Source organism: Poecilia mexicana, unplaced genomic scaffold, assembly GCF_051168715.1.
Source record: "Poecilia mexicana isolate PSO_F unplaced genomic scaffold, ASM5116871v1 scaffold_19, whole genome shotgun sequence".
Lineage (NCBI taxonomy): Eukaryota > Metazoa > Chordata > Actinopteri > Cyprinodontiformes > Poeciliidae > Poecilia > Poecilia mexicana.
The window spans coordinates 9,866,243-9,889,818 of record NW_028263388.1 but is presented as its reverse complement, the minus strand read 5'-3'; the positions used below and the strand labels follow the sequence as shown (position 1 = coordinate 9,889,818).

Here is a 23,576-nt window from a genome sequence, read left to right as displayed (position 1 = left end):
CAAGTTTAAGAACATGTTCATGTGCTTATTTTTCTAATGCTTCTTTATGTCATCAGAGTGAGAAGCATAATTAGATGAATTGTCCAAGAACTGTGATCCACTAAGAGAGAGCTAACATGTAATGCCATAAACGAGCATCAGTCTTATGAACACAATAATCAGCGCAATAATCCACTGCTATGGAAACATCTATGAAGCTTCCTACCCAACATCTGGTCAAGCCAACAACATACTTCACCCAAAATATTGAGCTCAGACGAGTCGGAAACCTCCCAAGCTGCACCCGCCACGTTGTGCAGGAATAAGAAAGAGCCATTAACATTTAAGCAATAACGGCAAATGAAATAAAAAAAAAATGCATCTTGATTATATTCATTTTCTAATAATTTCCTAAAGAAATAAACCATTGATGTGTTTTGGAATTTCCAGTCTATTTTTAAAGCAACACTTTTGTATTTTTTTGCATTCACAGTCACAAAACTATCACAGGTTTTCTGTTTGTATTTCAATTTTTCAATCTCTAAACCTAAAGTTTAATTACCAAGGGATGCTGGGATGCTGTCAAATTTTTTCAAGGGAGATTATAGTGCTATGGTAATAACACTGATAAACTTAGAAATCACTCTTTCAATCCATTGTAGCACCTAATAAGTTGATGTGATGGAAAAAATTGAAGTTATCTTTTTTCGCCTTCCGGTGTTGCCTCATAGTAATGGGGGATTGCTTCAAAATTAATATTTAATGTGTTCATCTGGTTTCCTCACACAGTTTAAATCCAGGTCCATCTCTATGCATGTTGCTCTGTTATAATTGAGGTCACATTGTATTAGGCTGTTCCAATAAAAATTTACCATAATTACAAATATTATTAATGTAAATCAGATTGCTTTTAGTTGGACATAAATGTGTTTTTCAAAACTTAAACATGTATTGATGTATTTTTGGTGCAATATGAACAGACAAGTTGATTGAACAGGATCTGATTACCTGCTGGGCTGTAGTTTCCTTCAGCCTGCAGCTCTATGGACGTAAAAGAACACAAAATAAATAAAATAAAACTACATTAAAATTATGCATCTTCACCCATTCTGTGTGTTCTGCTGAGAAGATCTGAAACATTTTTTTATTATTAAACTGAGCTGAATTACATATAACTATTCAGTTCAAGCTTTGTTTCTTAGTAATGTTGTCCGAATTAGTTTTAACTCATCAGAATTGAGACACTTCAAGAACTCAGTGCCTTGATGTCATCAGTTTATTTCTGTTGTCTAGGAGCAAAAAATATCAATTGATCTTTTAGCAAAACAGCCTCAATCAAGTAAGCAGATATACAATATTTTAGACAATAATAGTAAAAAAAACTCCTTCAAAAATAAATAAAGAAAAAGTTTTAAACCATGATTCTCTTTATAAATGAACAAATCCTAATTGAATTGATTGTTTTATTTTGCATTTTGACATTAATATTGTTCTGTCCTACCTGAGCACCAGAGAAGCAGCAGGAGCAAAACCACCAGCCGGTGAGCCATGTCCGGGTAAATGTTCGTCTCTGTCGTTTTGCCTGTTCGAGTTGTCCTCTCTTAGTATATCATTAAGTTCTGGGTTGTTTCTTCCTGTTTTGTCTCTTTATCTCTATTCTGATAAGTGATTTCTTGGAGCCAGAGCTTACTGGTAAAACCACAGATATAGACAAAAAAAAAAGATGTTCTTCTGTTTCTGGCCATTTTTGCAGCCTTATGTTTTACACTGATCTGACACGGGGTTCCTCAGGGCTCTGTTCTGGGGACACATCTATTCAAGTTGTACTTATGGTAACTGATGAAAAGCATTTGTTGCAACATTTTACACCACATTTATACAGATGATATTCAGTTGTAATGTCTCTTCATTGACTGACATATTAGGAATGTTTTTGATGACGGTATTACATAATTAAGCAATTTTTTAAAAGAAATATCTAGAAAGAGCTTCAATAAATCTACCTTTTTACTTTTTAGAGATTCTTCAAACATGCTCTCAGCAGTATCACAAGCTCATGTTGATTGCTTTATATTTTGATTCCGTCTCAGGGGAAAACTTAGACCCCATCATATTTATGTGTAAAGTTTTATGTGGCCTTACTCCAAAGCTGAATGTCCTCCCTGAATGGGCTTTACATTTTTAACAGCAGTTTGAAGCAGCTAAGAGAAGAACAGGTGTGTTTGGTTTAAACAAATACAAATGGAAATGGAAATTGACATTGATTTCAGTTATAGCTTGGTACAGTCCTCACATGTTTGTAGTGCATATGCTGAAGGAAATATGATATATGACATGAGTTTTCTCTTCAGATTTTATTCACGCAATGAAGCTGTCGACTTTCCAGTCAGAGACGCTGGTGTGAAATCAGTGATGAGGAGATACAGAAGAGGCCCAAATTTATCTCCATACAAAACTATCATTCTGACTTTGTAATGTCTTTATCTATATAAATACAAAAAGCAAACAAAAAGCTGGATAAAACTCTGCCTGAGATTTATACAGTCTGAAACATTATTATAAGGATTACATCCAAAGTCATTAATAAGAAAATGAAAGACAATAATCTGGAAAAACAGAACCAATAAAGAAAAAAAGACATTGAACCTCAAAGTAACAGCAGGAATGTTTCAGCAGTTCTAAGCAGTTGATTCCTCCAGTACACATTCTCCACCACATGGTGTCGCTACAGAGCAGCCTCCACCTGTTCTTCCACCACCTCTCTCACTTCATCTCCTCCAACATCTAAGTTCTTCTGTGCGACAGTCTGCTGCCCCCTGGTGGTCTGTAGGAAGATACAAGCACACATCCAGCTGAGTTCGAGCATCATCCCAATCTGAAAGCTTCAGCTGAATCAGAAACAAACCTCTACGCTACCTTATGGCTGCAGTAAATCACAGAGATGAAGATCAGCAGACTCAGCAGCAGGACCACCAGTCTGATGATGAAAACTGTTGGATCTGATGAGACACTCAGTCACTGCATGAGCACAAGGAACAAACCCAGCTGCCTTCAGCTCTCCGTCAGCTTACCTGAGACTCTCAGAGTCAGCACACGGCTCTGGGAGGAGAAGTTATGAGAGAAAACATGGACGTCATAAACACAGCTGTAGATTCCTCTGTGGGCGGGCTCTGCAGCAGGAAACAGGAAGTGTGCAGAGTGATTTCTGGCTGGCTGGGTGTAGCTGTGTGTTGTGTTGGAAGAGTTGAAGGAGAGCTGGAAGGAGCCTCCTGGATACTGTGGCTGGATGGAGCAGCTGATGGTGAAGCTGGAGCCCTGAAACACTCCTGCTGAGCTCGACTTCAGGGGACCTGTGACCCCGTCACTGGAGGACACCGAAATGATTGGCTGAACCAGCAGGTCTGAAAGGAGACAAATGATTGGCTCGTCAGTTTCATCTGTGGTTTTATCCCAGTTCAATGGTACATCACATTTGAATCTGAGGCAGGAATGTAAATCTGGAAACAACCAGCATCATAGAATTAGAAGATCATGTCAACTATAAGTACTTTGATACTAAAAGCAGCTTTGTTGGATTCTACCTGTGCACACAAGCTCCAGAATAGTACCAGACTGAGATGATGAAGACAATAATGATGGTAATGCACACTGCCTTAGTGGATATCCAAATTTCAAACAGCTGAGCTCAATTTCCCAAACTTGTCTAACAGAAGAGTTATTCCTGGTTCCCATGGAAACGACTGAACCACAGTCCAACTCTCTGCAGGCTGCAGCTGCTTCCTGCATGGTCCAACCTGAGGCGCTCACTGGTCTCCATGTTCTGAGCTTCAGCTCCAGTGTTCCTTCACAGCGACTGGCTCCTCCCACCAACCTGATGGGTTCTGAACTCAAATCAAATCAGTCATCAGTAAATGATAGTTACAGTTTGATCAGAACAGGAATAACTCCGCCCCTTTTCTACCTGAGCAGGTGAGTCTGACGGCTTTGTTAGGTGAGCAGGTGTTTCTAACAGAGCCTGATCTTCTACAGTCCAGGAGGGAGGATTCAGTTCCTCCACACTGGAACTCTGCTGTCCATGTTGGAGCTTCCTCTTCTCCATAGAGCGCCCCCTGCAGGACTGAAGGAGGTCCACAGCCAATTTCCCTGCAGACCACCTCTGCATCCTGCTGGTCAAAGTCAGCTTCACAGACTGTAGACCAGATCTGGTTGAACTGGGAGGTTTTCACCTCCAGTCCGCCTGAACACAGACTGGTACCATTCACCAACCTGACAGAGTCTGAACAGAGGAGAGGTGGGAGAAATTAATCCTTAATATTAGTGTAATGCTCTGATATTCAACATCTTACAAGGTGTGCAAATCCAGTTCTCTCTGGCAGGAGTTCTTCATGTCTTTCTGCTGCATTAAACTTTAAATCAAATTTAGGAGAGATGTCTAAATCCATGTAGGATTGATCATTTGACAAGATTTAGGTTCACAGATATCACTGGAGGAAATAATACTCCTGTTTTCTCTTTGTAACATTTCCCAACCTTGCAGATGATGTTGAAACAGAGTTGGGCAAAAACAAGTGAAACAGTAACGTCTTTTACTGGTTCTGGGTCAATAAGTACCTGTTAATAATAATTAATTTGATTTAAAAGTTACTCAGATTTACCTAAACATGTAACATCCAGGATGGAGGAAGATACATCTGCTGATGCGCACTCTGTCAGAGGATATCCAGGCCGAACACAGTCAGAACTGATCCACCACACGGAGCTGACTGACGAATTCTCACGTGTTTGAACAGAAACAGCAGAACCACATTTCATCTGACCACAGACGACAGCTGCTTCCATCAAGAACCAGTCTGGACCTTTAACTGGTCTCCACTCTGTTCGTTTCAGCTCCAGTGTTCCTTCACAGCGACTGGCTCCTCCCACCAACCTGATGGGTTCTGAACACAAATCAGTCATCAGTAAATGATAGTTACAGTTTGATCAGAACGGGAATAACTCCGCCCCTTTTCTACCTGAGCAGGTGAGTCTGACGGCTTTGTTAGGTGAGCAGGTGTTTCTAACAGAGCCTGATCTTCTACAGTCCAGGAGGGAGGATTCAGTTCCTCCACACTGGAACTCTGCTGTCCATGTTGGAGCTTCCACTTCTCCATAGAGCGCCCCCTGCAGGACTGAAGGAGGTCCACAGCCAATCTCCCTGCAGACCACCTCTGCATCCTGCTGGTCAAAGTCAGCTTCACAGACTGTAGACCAGATCTGGTTGAACTGGGAGGTTTTCACCTCCAGTCCGCCTGAACACAGACTGGTACCATTCACCAACCTGACAGAGTCTGAACACACACACACATGCAAGCACACACACACACACACACACACACACATAGAAATAAAATCTTAGTACAGCATCCAGTGAATGTATTGGGGAAAAAAAAACACAGCTCCTATTTATTGTTTCACAACTTTGTTGAATGTTACCCTTGTTTGTCACTGTTGCACTACTGGACATGCTGAAGTCAGACATTCATTGAGACCTTCATTTTATCATTTATTTGTATATATTTATATACGATTTTGATTTATTCATTCAAATATGACTGGACTAGACTGTGCTAGTCTGTTGGACTTTGCTCCATATTCTTACGAAAACAGAATCAATATTTGAGGGTAAATCTTTGTCACACATCATTGTCATCTTCGCATATTTGAAGTGCAGTTAATTTCAGAAGCTTTTTTTTTCTACCTGAATGTTTTATAGGTCAGGGTTTAGAGCAGTTTGAGGGTCAGAGTCCTGCAGCTTTTACATGTGCCCCTTGTCTTACATGCCTGAATTAAATGGCAAAACTGCCTCATTAACTTCTTCTTCTATGGTGTTTTCTGGCACTTTACAGGCTTGGTGTATTACTGCCATCAACTGGATGGAGGTGCAATCCAGAAATTCATTTATCCTTTTTCTTTAAAAGCTATAACTATATTGTATACATTAATATACACATACATACTAAATCTCAGCTAATTTGTGAAGGGATTCAATATCTGAAGTTATGCATATAACATGTCAAGAAGCAATGACCTTCATGTCATTGTCACTAAAATATTGTCCCACACCTAAAAACAAAGTATCATTATTGTACCGATGCACAAACAGATAAAACAGCTTGGTGGAGAAGTGAACTAAACTAAAACTTCTGTAGACAACTCTGATTCTAATGTGTGTCTCAAACTAATCATCTGTCTGAAAACAAATAGTCACCAATCACATTGCGCTCCATCTTGGCAACTTTACTTATCCAAGCAACTGTGATTTTGAAGTGTTGTACTCTGATTATTTAAACTGAATGAATCCAGAAAAAGCCAGTCACCAATAACGTATATCTCTATCACAGCATTATCTGGGTTTTTGGCAGCAGGCATCACAGCCTCAGATTCTCCATCAGTGAAAACATTTGAAAACTTTTGATTTATTAGTTCAGAAATATCACATCTGTGGAGCAATGGAGAAATGTAGGGCAAATCCTGAAACTGAATATTTCTCAAGAATGCTTATTCAGCTGCTTAATAAAGCAACATTTGAATTTCATCAGATATTTTGTACTCAGAGGACAAATAAAAACAACTGTGAATCTCAGTGTACTTGTTCTGTTAACATTATGCTCACAAACCACACCCCTAGTGCGATCTAATCTCAGCTATGTGTTTTTCACTTAAAGTTTTCAACTGTACCATAATTCTCAGGCATAGTATTTTTTTCAGTGGAGTCAAAGTTGTTAGTAGACAGAAAATAATCCACCTCTTCAAATGTTTATGCAGTGTTATAGCAACAGATCCACTATCTGTGTCATTCCACAGACCCTCTAGAAAAAGTAAAGAACATCTGAAAAAAAAAATGAATTTAAGAAAAAATCTTTATCTATGAAAAATGCAAATACAAAAATCACAATACAAAATCATGCATGCACTGTCAAAAAATGTATTGCTTCATGTCTATGCAATCCTTCTGCACAGGGTTTTTTCTTCTGTAGTATAAGGCTCAACAGGCAGTAAGCTTTTCAAAATAAAACTAAGTTTCACAATAAAACTGGCCTGAACCAATATTAACCTTCTTTACTATATGACAAAAATTAAAAGACAAAACCTTGTACAAATAATTTCAATATTTCTTATTTATGGCTCTAACATGCGGAAACACAAAACTCATGCTGTGTTCCTGCGTAAAAGACCTTCTGAGTTAAGCACATGTAAGAAATTGTGGTAAAAAGTAATTGAATCAGATTCTAAGCTTTTGGCATCATCCTCTTGCTGCGTCGATTTAAGTTCATATAATTTACGTACACACTGATTGTCACCTACATGTTGTTACAGTTATTATTAGTGCTAATAATTATTTTTAAAAAACAGAATAAAGTATTTTTTGGTCTTTTGCCAAGTTCACCGTCCACTCAGTTTGAGGGATCAAAGATTGTGTGAAACTTTTGGATAAGTGGAGAAAAAGGCAGATTAGTTTACATGTAAACATTTGCTTTTTATTCATAATCAGATGCAAATTGGCTGTTTTTCTGTCATAAGTTATTTTTCTGATGATGCATTTGCTTTTAAAATCAACTCAAATTCAGATTGAGATGTTTATTTATTTATTATTTCCTGTCTTTTATGGCTCTTAAATAAACAGGACATTTTATAAACATACTCACAGTAACTGGGAAGTTGTTTCAGCTCAGTAGCAGCATGACAGATGCTGGTGGAGATACTGGAGGCATCATGGAGGGATTGGAAATTTGAAAAAAAGTAAAAATGACTGTTGATATCTTCAGAAGCGATGGTCCTCAGTTCATTAATGGCCCTCGAATTGCTAAAAGCATTGCCCACACCTGAAACGAACATGTACTACTACAGCAGTGATCTAAGAAGGAAAACTTGCTCTACAATTAAACTGTATCATCCACACAGAAGAGGAATGTTACCAATAACAAAGACCTCAACCCCAGTGTCTTTCAGATTCTTTGCTGGGATTCCTACTTCATCCTGAGATTCTCCATCAGTGATCAGAACAGCAATTTTTTTTGAGTCTGGACGCATTCCCACCCCAGGTTTAAAGCTGTGATGAAGAATGAAACCTAGAGCTCGTCCTGCATGTTGTGAAGAAGAAAGAAATGTTTTAGGAATGGGTTTTACATGCCTGCAAAATAAAACAAAACAAAAAAAACCATAAATAATCACATTTTAAATCTGATGATATTTTTATAAATTTCATCTACAGAATGCCCAGCTAAGATTATTTGTAAGAATATGGACTCAGGGAAAAGTCCAAAACTTTTGGATTTAAACTACTTTCATGTTGACAGTTTCTTACTGAAAGTATCAAAAGTGTAGAGACATAAAAATGTGTATCTAGTTCTGGTCCAATAATGTTTGGTGTGTATTTTGTATTTTTGTAAGAACTTATTTGTTGCTGAATTTTTTATCTTTGCTTCAGTCTGCCAATGAAAAGAGTGATGCTGTGGTCTACTCCTGCTGCTCAAAAGAGAAATCTCCATGGTAACCTGTGGCTCTGCTGGTTTCTATATTAAGCAACATCTTCTTCCGTCTAATATTGCTCCAGCTAAACTAACTGAGGGATGTTAAGAAAATATATTTAAAATAAGCTAGTTTTAAAATTTAACATGACTTGATTGAAATAGCATAATTATAGTTTTAAAATTTATGACTTTTTTAGGCCTATTGACTTTTATTTTACTTGTAGTTAAGGCAGATTGTTTGCCAAGATCTTTGATCTGCCCTCAGTAGCAATCAGTAGGAAGTTCCAGCTTTTCACACTGATCTGTGAAAGCCATGAAGCAGCAGGACTTCAGGACTGTTTTCACTTATTTAGACAACTGGTGTTTGATCTTGTGAACAAATTGCAGGGAGTTTCTAACTTTAGAGAGAGGGTCAGAGACAGGTCCTGGTTGGATGAGCAAAGATATGCCTTATTTGAATAAATTAAAGAAAAGAAGATAAAACTTTCCACACAGAGTAACTCATCAGATTTGCGCTTGCAATTTTCCAAATACGTCTTTGCTGTCTGTCGTTTCCATCTTTTGTCTTTTTCCTTTTCTCAGGTAAATTCATGTGTTTGTGCTCTGAGGTTTCTGATGTTTTGTGATGTGCTTTTCTGGTGATGGTATGCATCTGTCTTGAATAAATGCTGATTATCGTGACGCTGTCATCTCTGTGTGGCTTTTGTTTCCACGCATGGAATCATTGAATCCGGGAACATAAGAGAATATAATAAGCCAGAAGTTAATAATTTTATTCTCTTAACAGGGAGAAGTTGCTCTAGAACTCTTCAAAATGTGAAAAGTTCTAGTTTTGAGTTGTGAACCATTCAGATCCTGAAGTCCCAGAGCTCCTCATGGTGAGACATGTGGACAAAATAACATACTGACCTGTGTTTGTGCCTCCAGCTATTTGTCATATCTGGTCAACGGCCTGCAGCAGGGACTGCTTTTTGCTGTGGCTGTTCAGGTGCCACTCAGCTTTAGGGTCTGTACTGTACTGAGTCAAACCTACAGAAAACACATGAATGGATCAAATCAAACAGGAACTTAGAGCAAGAATATGTTTTGACAATTGATGGGTATTTTTCCTTTCGAACCTTCATTAAAAGAACCACAGACAACGCATATGAATTTTATGACCAAGCTTTTGCAAAAGGAGAAGATTCAGCAAACTGCTCCTCCGAGCCGTTCACTGAGCATTCTGAAGACCTTTGGTTACAGCTTGTCTTTTTTTATCAAGCAAAATAAAGGAGGATAGACAGCAGAGACAATATATCACTGCACACAGGTAGTTTCTAAGGTAGGGAGAATTCCGGTTGATAAGGAGGCACCTGTGGAAAGTAATTTAAGATCTGGGAGACTCACAGTTAACCGTTTCACATGAAGACGAACAGGCAGATGTGACCTCCAGGTCAGTTTATACGCACAGAAGGAAGAGAACACTTTAAACTGAAAATCACAATAATACTGAATGTTGATTAACTATTGATTAACATTAGACTGAATATGAACTAAAGTAATAACAAAATGATAATACCAAAAAATCTCTAACAACAATGATATTAACAAATAATTTCATATTGTGTACATTAAACTAGCTCATCACCTTTGTTTAAATGAAAATTAAGTATTACCTATCTGGACTGTGTTGGGACCGATGGGGAAGTTTTGAACCATCTCAGATAGAAATGATTTCATCCGTTGAAAGTTAAAATTTCCAATACTCAAAGAACCATCCACTAGCATCACAATGTCAGCTTTGGCCATTTCACACTGAGATCCTGAAAGACAAAAACAATTACAAATTTATGTGAAAAATAATGTTAAACACGGCAATGCTTAAGCACTTATCAGTCTTTTTTGATCATTTCCTCTGCTCCTTGTCAGCACTGATAGGAAAACATGTTTTCTTAACTGTTTTTTTTTTTTTCATTTTTTCCACATCATCAATCGATCCTGACCACTCTCTGTGAGCTTTAGTATCTTAGTAGCAAAAACCCCCAAAACAAAACAATATTAAATGTGGGCATCAAGAGTATGGAAAATCTATCCCACCGCCAAAGAATAAAGTACAAGCTGTCATTTATGACCTCAAAGACAAATGAATTTTGATATAGTGTGCAGCTCTACAACACTCTCCATATCATCAAAGTGTTTGTTATGCTCATTCCGTGACCAGCATAGAGTCTGAAGAACAGCAATAAAACTCAGATTCGGATTCTGAACAGAGAATATGTTAGTAAGTCTAAATAAATCCATCATCTCCCCCTTTAAATGTTGCACTGATGTCCCTCAGAAGAACAACAGAGTTCTGTAATGGAGTGTGAAGAATTAATACGGTTCATGGGCTTCATTAGGAAGGCAGATATTTAGGTTGGCATTTCACAAAAAAGAGGGGAAACAATTCAACTCTGTTGAATAAAGCTAATAAAATTGATACTGGATTACATACATTAACTGATAAAGTGTAAAAAAAGTCTCTTATTTACAGTAAAATACCAGCAGCTGTGGCGCCCAGAATTTAACCACAGCTGCCAGTATTTTACCTGAAATAATTTTTTACATCATGTAGATCATGTAATATGACTTCAGTGACTTTTTTGTGTCTGCCAAAATGAATCCCTTTACCTCTGTAGTTGTAGATTTCATCACCTTGCAGCCCTGAAAACCAGGAAATAAATGTCAGCAGGTTTTAGAAAGGCTCTATTACTACCATCTGTTGTTCTGCAACATATAATAATAGATAAAAACACTGCTAAAATTGAGTGTCATACTTTGCAAAAGACCTGAACCTCTGTAAGAGAAACTTAAAGAGAAAGCAATGGTGATTTCTACAAGTACTGTTAAAAACAAACATTTTTTTTTAAAGTTTCAAAAAGTTTATATATTTTTGTTCCTCAGACAAATGTTTCTTCCACACTTTAATCTCCAGAAATTTGTCACTCAGCAAAACGCCAACAGATGCAGGAAGAGGAGCGAGAATTTAAAGAGTTCAAAGGTCGATTTCAGGGAACAGGAACATGGCTTAGTGGCAGACAAGTATTTCGTACCTTGGCCAAGCCATGCTGAGGGTTTGAATCTTACCTGAGCTCAGCAGCAGCACCAGCAGCTGATCCATGTTCAGGAGAGAAAAGTGTTGGTAGGTCTGTTAGTCTTATCTTCCTTTTTGATTTTGTGTTTCCTGTTGCTTTTCATGATGTGAAGCTCATATATGTTAGCTTCAGATCATAAATGTGATATATATATGTTGGTGCACACAGAGTGATGTCAAAGCTAGATTTATGAAACTGAACTGTCACCACAACCTCAAAGCCTCAAATGTTCCAGGCTATTTTGCATAACCGAGCAACAAGATGTGACAAACTTTAACAAAGCAGAGGAGTGAAAACATATCTGAAGAGAAATTACTTCACTTTTTCAGAGAAATGCAAAAATAAGATACATGTTTGGAGTTCCTCATAATAATATTGAAGCATGTTTCTCTCTCTGAGCAGCAGAATATCTTGAAACAAATTTAAGGAATCTGGAGGAATTTCAGGTTGCAGTAAAAACCAGACAGCTTCATTCCCTCTCCTGTGTTAAAGTGAGTGAAGTCCTACTGGGATGAGTGGCATGTTGGTAGGGCCAGAGCGAAGAGGATGTTTCTCATCTAGACAACATTAAGGAGACCCAACAAAACATGTATTAAACTTGATTATGAATCAGTTTTTCTGTACTGAGTGTTTAATATTAGGCTTCAGAAAAAAATAAAATGTTTCCCTCTCATTTAAGGGCCCAGCATTATTATGGAGCTCTGATTAATGTTACTGTCTGTCCAGCTTCCCTCAGCATCTCTCCAAAGTTAATGGTTACTGATCAGAATTAATTTCATGATGTTGGTCCTCTTCTTTAATCTCGTTCTTCCTGCATCAGGACCGGTTCATCATTTTCTTCTTTGTTCTTCTCTGTGGACTTCGTCTTGTTGGTATTGATGGTGTTGCCAAACCTTCTTGTTGTGTTTTAAATGAAGCTCTTAAATTATTGCACAACAGATGTGTATGTTCAACCAGTTGGTTGAAGGTGATTTTTGGAAATGTCAAAACACAAACACTGTGATATATTTTCTGTGTCTAAAGCAGAAGTTAGTGCTTTGCAAAATATGTGTTGTTAATTTTGAATTTACCATTTTGTTTACAGGGTAAACTGTTTCCTCTGATCACAGTAATTTAAGTCATCTGCCTGATTTCTTGGTAGTAGAACTGAAAGAGGAATCAGGGTCTCAATTAATCAAATCACCTGAAACTTTTTCACCTGGAGAATTCATGATTTCCTGACTGATGAACATTTAGAGTTGGGCTCAGATCTGTCTTCATGCAGAGGGATTCTTTGCAGAATTTCAGAATGAAAACCCAGCCCAAAACAGTAATTGTATTAATTTTTTTCCCGGTGCAATTTGAATTGATTTTGAAACTTAAGGTAGAGGTTTTAATAGAAGGTACTGCAGGTTCTAGTTTAATTCAATTCGTCCTTCTTTGGGTTTTCTATGCCAAAACACATGATGTGGTTTGTCTTTGCTGGCATAGAAAGAGGCTCTGTCTTGTTTTAGATTTTATAAATTAAGTTTTGTTTCCAATTACATTAAAAATGCAATTCAACAACAAAATGAACTTTATTAGAGACGAAATGAGAGATTAAATATTTCTCCCAAGTGGCTAAAATAAAATGTTTCAGTTTAGCTTCAATTTTGTTTTACCTGATTTGACATCATTCAAAGAGACTGTTTTTAATCACTTTATATATGACCTGATCCAACCTGCAGAGCTAAGTTGGGGCCATAACGTTTGTTGAAAAGAAAAAAAAAATTGGAACTGAATTTTTTCTCTCTTTTTATGGAAACGCTAACTTAAAAGGATGTGAAACTAAAAAAAAAATAGTTCAACACTTTTCAGAGCAAGTTTTTTTTTTCAGTTTCAAAAAATGTTTCTTTAAGTTTCAAAATTCTTTTAGCTCCACTCTCATCATTCAGACTTTGCAGTGTCTTTATCACCTTACACAAAAAGCAAAATCACAGCTACACTGCTGATTATAAAACCTCTGGATAAAACTCTGCCTAAATAAATGTAAACAGTCTGAAACAGTATTATAAAGATTACATCCAAAGTCATTAACAAGAAAACAAAAGACAATAGTCTGGAAAAACATAACCAATAAAGAAAAAATACAACACAATATGATATCAGCAGGACTGTTCCAAAATTCAAATACATAAAACTCAGTGTAAGTGCATTCAGTTTTGTGACTGCATTTTTTTCAATCTCTAAATCTCCTTTTTTTTTTTTAAATCAAACTGAGCTGGATTAAATACAACTATTTGTCATGATCTGTGTTTCTGTGTACTTATTGTAAGGGTTTTCTGTGTTCAGTTCCTTCCTGTGAGTCTGTCTCTGCGTCTTCCCCGTTGATTGTTCCCAGGTGTGTTTCGTTCCCTTGATTACCCTCCCTGTGTATTTAAGTCCTCCTGTTGCCTCTGCTCTTGTCGGGTCCTTGTCTATGATAGTTTGTCTGCTGGCACAATAGAACTGTGAAGTCCTGTGTTGGCATTAGTTTGTCGTGTCAGTCTGTTAATTCAGTTGCTACCGGTGCTGAGCCTCTGTTTCCGCTCTGCTGTGCTGCCTGTGTTCTGGACTGTTTTGAGCTACTCTCTTCGTTAAATTAATTATTTCATCTCAAGCTGGGTCCCTGCGTCTCTCCTCACCACCTCTCAACCACAACTCATGACACTGTTCAGTTCAAGCATTGTTTCTTAGTAATGTCTGGAATGAGTTTCAACTAATTGTCATTGAGACACTTCAACAACTCAGTGCCTTGATGTCATCAGGTCATTTCTGTTGTCTAAGATCAGCAAAATATAAATTGATCTTTTAGCAAAACAGCTCCAATCAAGTAAGCAGATATAAAATATTTTAGACAATAATAAAAAACACTGCAAAGAAAAATAATAGTTTTAAAACATGATTTTCTTTATAAATGAACAAATCCTAATTGAATTGATTGTTTTATTTTTCATTTTGACCCTAACATTGTTCTGTCCTACCTGAGCCCCAGAGAAGCAGCAGGACCAAAACCACCAGCCGGTGATCCATGTCCAGGTAAATGTCCGTCTCTGTCGTTTTGCCTGTTCGAGTTGTCCTCTCTTAGTATATCATTAAGTTCTGGGTTGTTTCTTCCTGTTTTGTCTCTTTATCTGTATTCTGATAAGTGATTTCTTGGAGCCAGAGCTTACTGGTAAAACCACAGATATAGACAAAAAAAAAAAGATGTTCTTCTGTTTCTGGCCATTTTTGCAGCCTTATTATTTACACTGATCTGACACGGGGTTCCTCAGGGCTCTGTTCTGGGGACACATCTATTCAAGTTGTACTTATGGTCACTGATGAAAAGCATTTGTTGCAACATTTTACACCACATTTATACAGATGATATTCAGTTGTAATGTCTCTTCATTGACTGACATATTAGGAATGTTTTTGATGACGGTATTACATAATTAAGCAATTTTTTAAAAAGAAATATCTAGAAAGAGCTTGAATAAATCTACCTTTTTACTTTTTAGAGATTCTTCAAACATGCTCTCAGCAGTATCACAAGCTCATGTTGATTGCTTTATATTTTGGTTCCGTCTCAGGGGAAAACTTAGACCCCTTTATTTATGTGTAAAGTTTTATGTGGCCTTACTCCAAAGCTGAATGTTCTCCCTGAATGGGCTTTACATTTTTAACAGCAGTTTGAAGCAACTAAGAGAAGAACAGATGTGTTTGGTTTAAACAAATACAAATGGAAATGGAAATTGACATTGATTTCAGTTATAGCTTGGTACAGTCCTCACATGTTTGTAGTGCATATGCTGACGGAAATATGATATATGACATGAGTTTTCTCTTCAGATTTTATTCACGCAATGAAGCTGTCGACTATCCAGTCAGAGACGCTGGTGTGAAATCAGTGATGAGGAGATAAAGAAGAGGCCCAAATTTACCTCCATACAAAACTATCATTCTGACTTTGTCATGTCTTTATCTATATAAATACAAAAAGCAAACGCAAAGCTGAAAACTCTGCCTGAGATTTATACAGTCTGAAACATTATTATAAGGATTACATCCAAAGTCATTAATAAGAAAATGAAACACAATAATCTGGAAAAACAGAACCAATAAAGAAAAAAAGACATTGAACATCAAAGTAACAGCAGGAATGTTTCAGCAGGTCTAAGCAGTTGATTCCTTCAGTACACATTTTCCACCACATGGTGTCGCTACAGAGCAGCCTCCTCCTGTTCTTCCACCACCTCTCTCACTTCATCTCCTCCAACGTCCACGTTCTTCTGTGCGACAGTCTGCTGCCCCCTGGTGGTCTGTAGGAAGATACAAGCACACATCCAGCTGAGTTCGAGCATCATCCCAATCTGAAAGCTTCAGCTGAGTCAGAAACAAACCTCTACGCTACCTTATGGCTGCAGTAAATCACAGAGATGAAGATCAGCAGACTCAGCAGCAGGACCACCAGTCTGATGATGAAAACTGTTGGATCTGATGAGAATCTGAGGCAGGAATGTAAATCTGGAAACAACCAGCATCATAGAATTAGAAGATCATGTCGACTATAAGTACTTTGATACTAAAAGCAGCTTTGTTGGATTCTACCTGTGCACACAAGCTCCAGAATAGTACCAGACTGAGATGATGAAGACAATAATGATGGTGATGCACACTGCCTTAGTGGATATCCAGATTTCAAACAGCTGAGCTCAATTTCCCACACTTGTCTAACTGAAGAGTTATTCCTGGTTCCCATGGAAACGACTGAACCACAGTCCAACTCTCTGCAGGCTGCAGCTGCTTCCTGCATGGTCCAACCTGAGGCGCTCACTGGTCTCCATGTTCTGAGCTTCAGCTCCAGTGTTCCTTCACAGCAACTGGCTCCTCCCACCAACCTGATGGGTTCTGAACACAAATCAGTCATCAGTAAATGATAGTTACAGTTTGATTAGAACAGGAATAACTCCGCCCCTTTTCTACCTGAACAGGTGAGTGTGACGGCTTTGTTAGGTGAGCAGGTGTTTCTAACAGAGCCTGATCTTCTACAGTCCAGGAGGGAGGATTCAGTTCCTCCACACTGGAACTCTGCTGTCCATGTTGGAGCTTCCACTTCTCCATAGAGCGCCCCCTGCAGGACTGAAGGAGGTCCACAGCCAATCTCCCTGCAGACCACCTCTGCATCCTGCTGGTCAAAGTCAGCTTCACAGACTGTAGACCAGATCTGGTTGAACTGGGAGGTTTTCACCTCCAGTCCACCTGAACACAGACTGGTACCATTCACCAACCTGACAGAGTCTGAACAGAGGAGAGGTGGGAGAAATTAATCCTTAATATTAGTGTAATGCTCTGATATTCAACATCTTACAAGGTGGGCAAATCCAGTTCTCTCTGGCAGGAGTTCTTCATGTCTTTCTGCTGCATTAAACTCAATATCAAATTTAGGAGAGAGGTCTAAATCCATGAAGGATTGATCTTTCGACAACAAGATTTAGGTCCACAGATATCACTGGAGGAAATAATACTCCTGTTTTCTCTTTGTAACATTTCCCAACCTTGCAGATGATGTTGGAACAGAGTTGTGCAAAAACAAGTGAAACGGTAACATCTTTTACTGGTTCTGGGTCAATAAGTACCTGTTAATAATAATTAATTTGATTTAAAAGTTACTCAGATTTACCTAAACATGTAACATCCAGGATGGAGGAAGATACATCTGCTGATGAGCACTCTGTCAGAGGATATCCAGGCCGAACACAGTCAGAACTGATCCACCACACGGAGCTGACTGACGAATTCTCACGTGTTTGAACAGAAATAGCAGAACCACATTTCATCTGACCACAGACGACAGCTGCTTCCATCAAGAACCAGTCTGGACCTTTAACTGGTCTCCACTCTGTTCGTTTCAGCTCCAGTGTTCCTTCACAGCGACTGGCTCCTCCCACCAACCTGATGGGTTCTGAACACAAATCAGTCATCAGTAAATGATAGTTATAGTTTGATCAGAACAGGAATAACTCCGCCCTTTTCTACCTGAACAGGTGAGTCTGACGGCTTTGTTAGGTGAGCAGGTGTTTCTAACAGAGCCTGATCTTCTACAGTCCAGGAGGGAGGATTCAGTTCCTCCACACTGGAACTCTGCTGTCCATGTTGGAGCTTCCACTTCTCCATAGAGCGCCCCCTGCAGGACTGAAGGAGGTCCACAGCCAATCTCCCTGCAGACCACCTCTGCATCCTGCTGGTCAAAGTCAGCTTCACATACTGTAGACCAGATCTGGTTGAACTGGGAGGTTTTCACCTCCAGTCCACCTGAACACAGACTGGTACCATTCACCAACCTGACAGAGTCTGAACAGAAACACACACATGCAAACACACACACATAGAAATAAAATCTTAGTACAGCATCCAGTGAATGTATTGGGGAAAAAAACACAGCTCCTATTTATTGTTTCACAATTTTGTTGAATGTTACCCTTTTTTTCACTGTTGCACTACTGGACATGCTGAAGTCAGACATTCATTGAGACCTTCATTTTTATCACTTATTTGTATATATTTATATTTATTTTTATTTATTCATTTAAATATGACTGGACTAGACTGTGCTAGTCTGTTGGATTTTGCTCCATATTCTTACGAAAACAGAATCAATATTTGCGGGTAAATCTTTGTCACACATCATTGTCATCTTCGCATATTTGAAGTGCAGTTAATTTCAGAAGCTTTTTTTTCTACCTGAATGTTTTATAGGTCAGGGTTTAGAGCAGTTTGAGGGTCAGAGTCCTGCAGCTTTTACATGTGCCCCTTGTCTTACATGCCTGAATTAAATGGCAAAACTGCCTCATTGTCATTGTCACTAAAGTATTGTCCAACACCTAAAAACAAAGTATCATTTTTGATGCAGAAACAGATAAAACAGCTTGGTGGAGAAGCGAACTAAATGAAAACTTCTGTAGACAACTCTGATTCTGATGTGTGTCTCAAACAAATCATCTGTCTGAAAACAAATAGTCACCAATCACATTGCGCTCCATCTTGGCAACTTTACTTATCCAAGCAACTGTGATTTTGAAGTGTTGTACTCTGATTATTTAAACTGAATGAATCCAGAAAAAGCCAGTCACCAATAACGTATATCTCTATCACGGCATTATCTGGGTTTTTGGCAGCAGGCATCACATCCTCAGATTCTCCATCATTGAAAACATTTCAAAACTTTTGATTTATTAGTTCATAAAAATCACATCTGTGGAGCAATGGAGAAATGTAGGGCAAATCCTGAAACTGAATATTTCTCAAGAATGCTTATTCAGCTGCTTAATAAAGCAACATTTGAATTTCATCAGATATTTTGTACTCAGAGGACAAATAAAAACAACTGTGAATCTCAGTGTTCTTGTTCTGTTAACATTATGCTCACTTATCCAAAAAGTGTGAAACTTTTGGATAAGTGGAGAAAAAGTCAGATTAGTTTACATGTCAACATTTGCTTTTTATTCATAATCAGGGGCAAATTGGCTGTTTTTCTGTCTTAAGTTATTTGTCTGATGATGCATTTGCTTTTAAAATCAACTCAAATTCAGATTAAGATGTTTATTTATTATTTCCTGTCTTTTATGGCTCTTAAATAAACAGGACATTTTATAAATATACTCACAGTAACTGGGAAGTTGTTTCAGCTCAGTAGCAGCATGACAGATGCTGGTAGAGATATTGGAGGCATCGTGGAGGGATTGGAAAGACGAAACAAGGTAAAGATGACTGTTGATATCTTCAGAAGCGATGGTCCTCAGTTCATTAATGGCCCTATAATTGCTAAAAGCATCGCCCACACCTGAAACGAACATGTACTACTACAGCAGTGATCTAAGAAGGAAAACTTGCTCTACAATTAAACTGTGTCATCCACACAGAAAAGGAACGTTACCAATAACAAAGACCTCAACCCCAGTGTCTTTCAGATTCTTTGCTGGGATTCCTACTTCATCCTGAGCTTCTCCATCAGTGATCAGAACAGCAATTTTTTTTGAGTCTGGACGCATTCCCCTCCAGGGTTTAAAGCTGCGATGAAGAATGAAACCTAGAGCTCGTCCTGCATGTTGTGAAGACGAAAGAAATGTTTTAGGAATGGGTTTTACATCCCTGCAAAATAAAACAATTAAAAAAACCCATAAATAATCACATTTTAAATCTGATGATATTTTTATAAATTTCATCTACAGAATGCCCAGTTAAGATTATTTGTAAGAATATGGACTCAGGGAAAAGTCCAGAACTTTTGGATTTAAACTACTTTCATGTTGACAGTTTCTTACTGAAAGTATCAAAAGTGTAGAGACATAAAAATGTGTATCTAGTTCTGGTCCAATAATGTTTGGTGTGTCTTTTGTATTTTTGTAAGAACTTATTTGTTGCTGAATTTTTTATCTTTGCTTCAGTCTGCCAATGAAAAGAGTGATGCTGTGGGCTCCACCTGCTGCTCAAAAGAGAAATCTACATGGTAACCTGTGGCTCTGCTGATTTCTATATTAAGCAACATCTTCTTCCGTCTAATATTGCTCCAGCTAAACTAACTGAGGGATGTTAAGAAAATATATTTAAAATAAGCTAGTTTTAAATTGTAACATGACTTGATTGAAATAGCCTAATTATAGTTTTAAAATGTATAACTTTTTTAGGCCTATTGACTTTTATTTTACTTGTAGTTAAGGCAGATTGTTTGCCAAGATCTTTGATCTGCCCTCAGTAGCAATCAGTAGGAAGTTCCAGCTTTTCACACTGATCTGTGAAAGCCATGAAGCAGCAGGACTTCAGGACTGTTTTCACTTATTTAGACAACTGGTGTTTGATCTTGTGAACAAATTGCAGGGAGTTTCTAACTTTAGAGAGAGGGTCAGAGACAGGTCCTGGTTGGATGAGCAAAGATACGCCTTATTTGAATAAATTAAAGAAAAGAAGATAAAACTTTCCACACAGAGTAACACATCAGATTTGCGCTTGCAATTTTCCAAATACGTCTTTGCTGTCTGTTTGTCGTTTCCATCTTTTGTCTTTTTCCTTTTCTCAGGTAAATTCATGTGTTTGTGCTCTGAGGTTTCTGATGTTTTGTGATGTGCTTTTCTGGTGATGGTATGCATCTGTCTTGAATAAATGCTGATTATCGTGACGCTGTCATCTCTGTGTGGCTTTTGTTTCCACGCATGGAATCATTGAATCCGGGAACATAAGAGAATATAATAAGCCAGAAGTTAATAATTTTATTCTCTTAACAGGGAGAAGTTGCTCTAGAACCCTTCAAAATGTGAAAAGTTCTAGTTTTGAGTTGTGAACCATTCAGATCCTGAAGTCCCAGAGCTCCTCATGGTGAGACCCTGCTGTAGACACAATAACATACTGACCTGTCATTGTGCCTCCAACTATTTGTCGTATCCGGTCAATGGCCTGCAGCAGGGACCGTTTGTTGCTGTGGCTGTTCAGGTGCCACTCAGCTTTAGGGTCTGTACTGAACTGAGTCAAACCTACAGAAAACACCCATGAATGGATGAAATCAAACAGGAACTTAGAGCAAGAATATGTTTTAGCAATTGATGGGTATTTTTCCTTTCGAACCTTCATTTAAAGAACCACAGACAACACATATGAATTTTATGACCAAGCTTTTGCAAAAGGAGAAGATTCAGCAAACTGCTCCTCCGAGCCGTTCAATGAGCGTTCTGAAGACCTTTGGTTACAGCTTGTCTTTTTTTATCAAGCAAAATAAAGGAGGATAGACAGCAGAGACAATATATCACTGCACACAGGTAGTTTCTAAGGTAGGGAGAATTCCGGTTGATAAGGAGGCACCTGTGGAAAGTAATTTAAGATCTGGGAGACTCACAGTTAACCGTTTCACATGAGGACGAACAGGCAGATGTGACCTCCAGGTCAGTTTATATACGCACAGAAGGAAGAGAACACTTTAAACTGAAAATCACAATAATACTGAATGTTGATTAACTATTGGTTAACATAACATGAATATGAACTAAAGTAATAACAAAATGATAATACCAAAAAATCTCTAACAACAATAATATTAACAAATAATTTCATATTGCGTACATTAAACTAGCTCATCACCTTTGTTTAAATGAAAATTAAGTAATACCTATCTGGACTGTGTTGGGACCGATGGGCAAGTTTTGAACCATCTCAGATAGAAATGATTTCATCCATAGAAAGTCCTCAAGGGTAATACTCAAAGAACCATCCACTAGCATCACAATGTCAGCTTTGGCCATTTCACACTGAGATCCTGAAAGACAAAAACAATTACAAATTTATGTGAAAAATAATGTTAAACACGGCAATGCTTAAGCACTTATCAGTCTTTTTTGATAATTTCCTCTGCTCCTTGTCAGCACTGTTAGGAAAACATGTTTTCTTAACTGTTTTTTTTTTCTTCATTTTTTCCACATCATCAATCAATCCTGACCACTCTCTGTGAGCTTTAGTATCTTAGTAGCAAAAAAAAACAAAAAACAATATTAAATGTGGGCATCAAGAGTATGGAAAATCTATCCCACCGCCAAAGAATAAAGTACAAGCTGTCATTTATGACCTCAAAGACAAATGAATTTTGATATAGTGTGCAGCTCTACAACACTCTCCATATCATCAGAGTGTTTGTTATGCTCATTCCGTGACCAGCATAGAGTCTGAACAACAGCAATAAAACTCAGATTCAGATTCTGAACAGAGAATATGTTAGTAAGTCTAAATAAATCCATCATCTCCCCCTTTAAATGTTGCACTGATGTCCCTCAGAAGAACAACAGAGTTCTGTAATGGGGTGTGAAGAATTAATACGGTTCATGGGCTTCATTAGGAAGGCAGATATTTAGGTTGGCATTTCACAAAGAAGAGGGGAAACAATTCAACTCTGTTGAATAAAGCTAATAAAATTGATACTGGATTACATACATTAACTGATAAAGTGTAAAAAAAGTCTCTTCTTTACAGTAAAATACCAGCAGCTGTGGCGCCCAGAATTTAACCACAGCTGCCAGTATTTTACCTGAAATAATTTTTTACATCATGTAGATCATGTAATATCACTTCAGTGACTTTTTTTGTGTTTGCCAAAATTAATCCCTTTACCTGTATAGTTGTAGATTTCATCACCTTGCAGCCCTGAAAACCAGGAAATAAATGTCAGCAGGTTTTAGAAAGGCTCTATTACTACCATCTGTTGTTCTGCAACATATAATAATAGATAAAAACACTGCTAAAATTGAGTGTCATACTTTGCAAAAGACCTGAACCTCTGTAAGAGAAACTTAAAGAGAAAGCAATGGTGATTTCTACAAGTACTCTTAAAAACAAACATTTTTTTTTAAGTTTCAAAAGGTTTATATATTTTTGCTCCTCAGACAAATGTTTCTTCCACACTTTAATCTCCAGAAATTTGTCACTCAGCAAAACGCCAACAGATGCAGGAAGAGGAGCGAGAATTTAAAGAGTTCAAAGGTCGATTTCAGGGAACAGGAACATGGCTTAGTGGCAGACAAGTACCTCTTACCTTGGCCAAGCCATGCTGAGGGTTTGAATCTTACCTGAGCTCAGCAGCAGCACCAGCAGCTGATCCATGTTCAGGAGAGAAAAGTGTTTGTAGGTCTGTTAGTCTTATCTTCCTTTTTGATTTTGTGTTTCCTGTTGCTTTTCATGATGTGAAGCTCATATATGTTAGCTTCAGATCATAAATGTGATATATATATGTTGGTGCACACAGAGTGATGTCAAAGCTAGATTTATGAAACTGAACTGTCACCACAACCTCAAAGCCTCAAATGTTCCAGGCTATTTTGCATAACGGAGCAACAAGATGTGACAAACTTCAACAAAGCAGAGGAGTGAAAACATATCTGAAGAGAAATTACTTCACTTTTTCAGAGAAATGCAAAAATAAGATACATGTTTGGAGTTCCTCATAATAATATTGAAGCAT

The 23,576-nt window shown here is 37.9% G+C and overlaps 1 protein-coding gene across 1 annotated transcript in view; it reads right to left on the bottom strand.

Annotated features, from left to right (window-relative positions):
- Nucleotides 1-23,218, bottom strand: part of LOC106924763 (scavenger receptor cysteine-rich type 1 protein M130-like) — a 29,634-nt gene extending 6,416 nt beyond the window's left edge. Inside the window, exons 1-18 of the mRNA XM_088001049.1 lie at nt 23,185-23,218; nt 22,730-22,762; nt 21,738-21,905; nt 20,989-21,108; nt 19,518-19,682; nt 19,274-19,424; nt 17,621-17,943; nt 17,265-17,546; nt 16,568-16,882; nt 16,175-16,492; nt 7,665-7,841; nt 4,992-5,306; nt 4,635-4,916; nt 3,941-4,255; nt 3,561-3,860; nt 3,051-3,380; nt 2,896-2,978; nt 2,706-2,803 (exon numbers count right to left, since the gene is read on the bottom strand). Coding sequence (XP_087857175.1) covers nt 2,706-2,803; nt 2,896-2,978; nt 3,051-3,380; nt 3,561-3,860; nt 3,941-4,255; nt 4,635-4,916; nt 4,992-5,306; nt 7,665-7,841; nt 16,175-16,492; nt 16,568-16,882; nt 17,265-17,546; nt 17,621-17,943; nt 19,274-19,424; nt 19,518-19,682; nt 20,989-21,108; nt 21,738-21,905; nt 22,730-22,762; nt 23,185-23,218 — 3,809 coding nt within the window. The remainder of the gene's footprint in view (nt 1-2,705; nt 2,804-2,895; nt 2,979-3,050; nt 3,381-3,560; nt 3,861-3,940; nt 4,256-4,634; nt 4,917-4,991; nt 5,307-7,664; nt 7,842-16,174; nt 16,493-16,567; nt 16,883-17,264; nt 17,547-17,620; nt 17,944-19,273; nt 19,425-19,517; nt 19,683-20,988; nt 21,109-21,737; nt 21,906-22,729; nt 22,763-23,184) is intronic.
- Nucleotides 23,219-23,576: the final 358 nt, after the last annotated feature.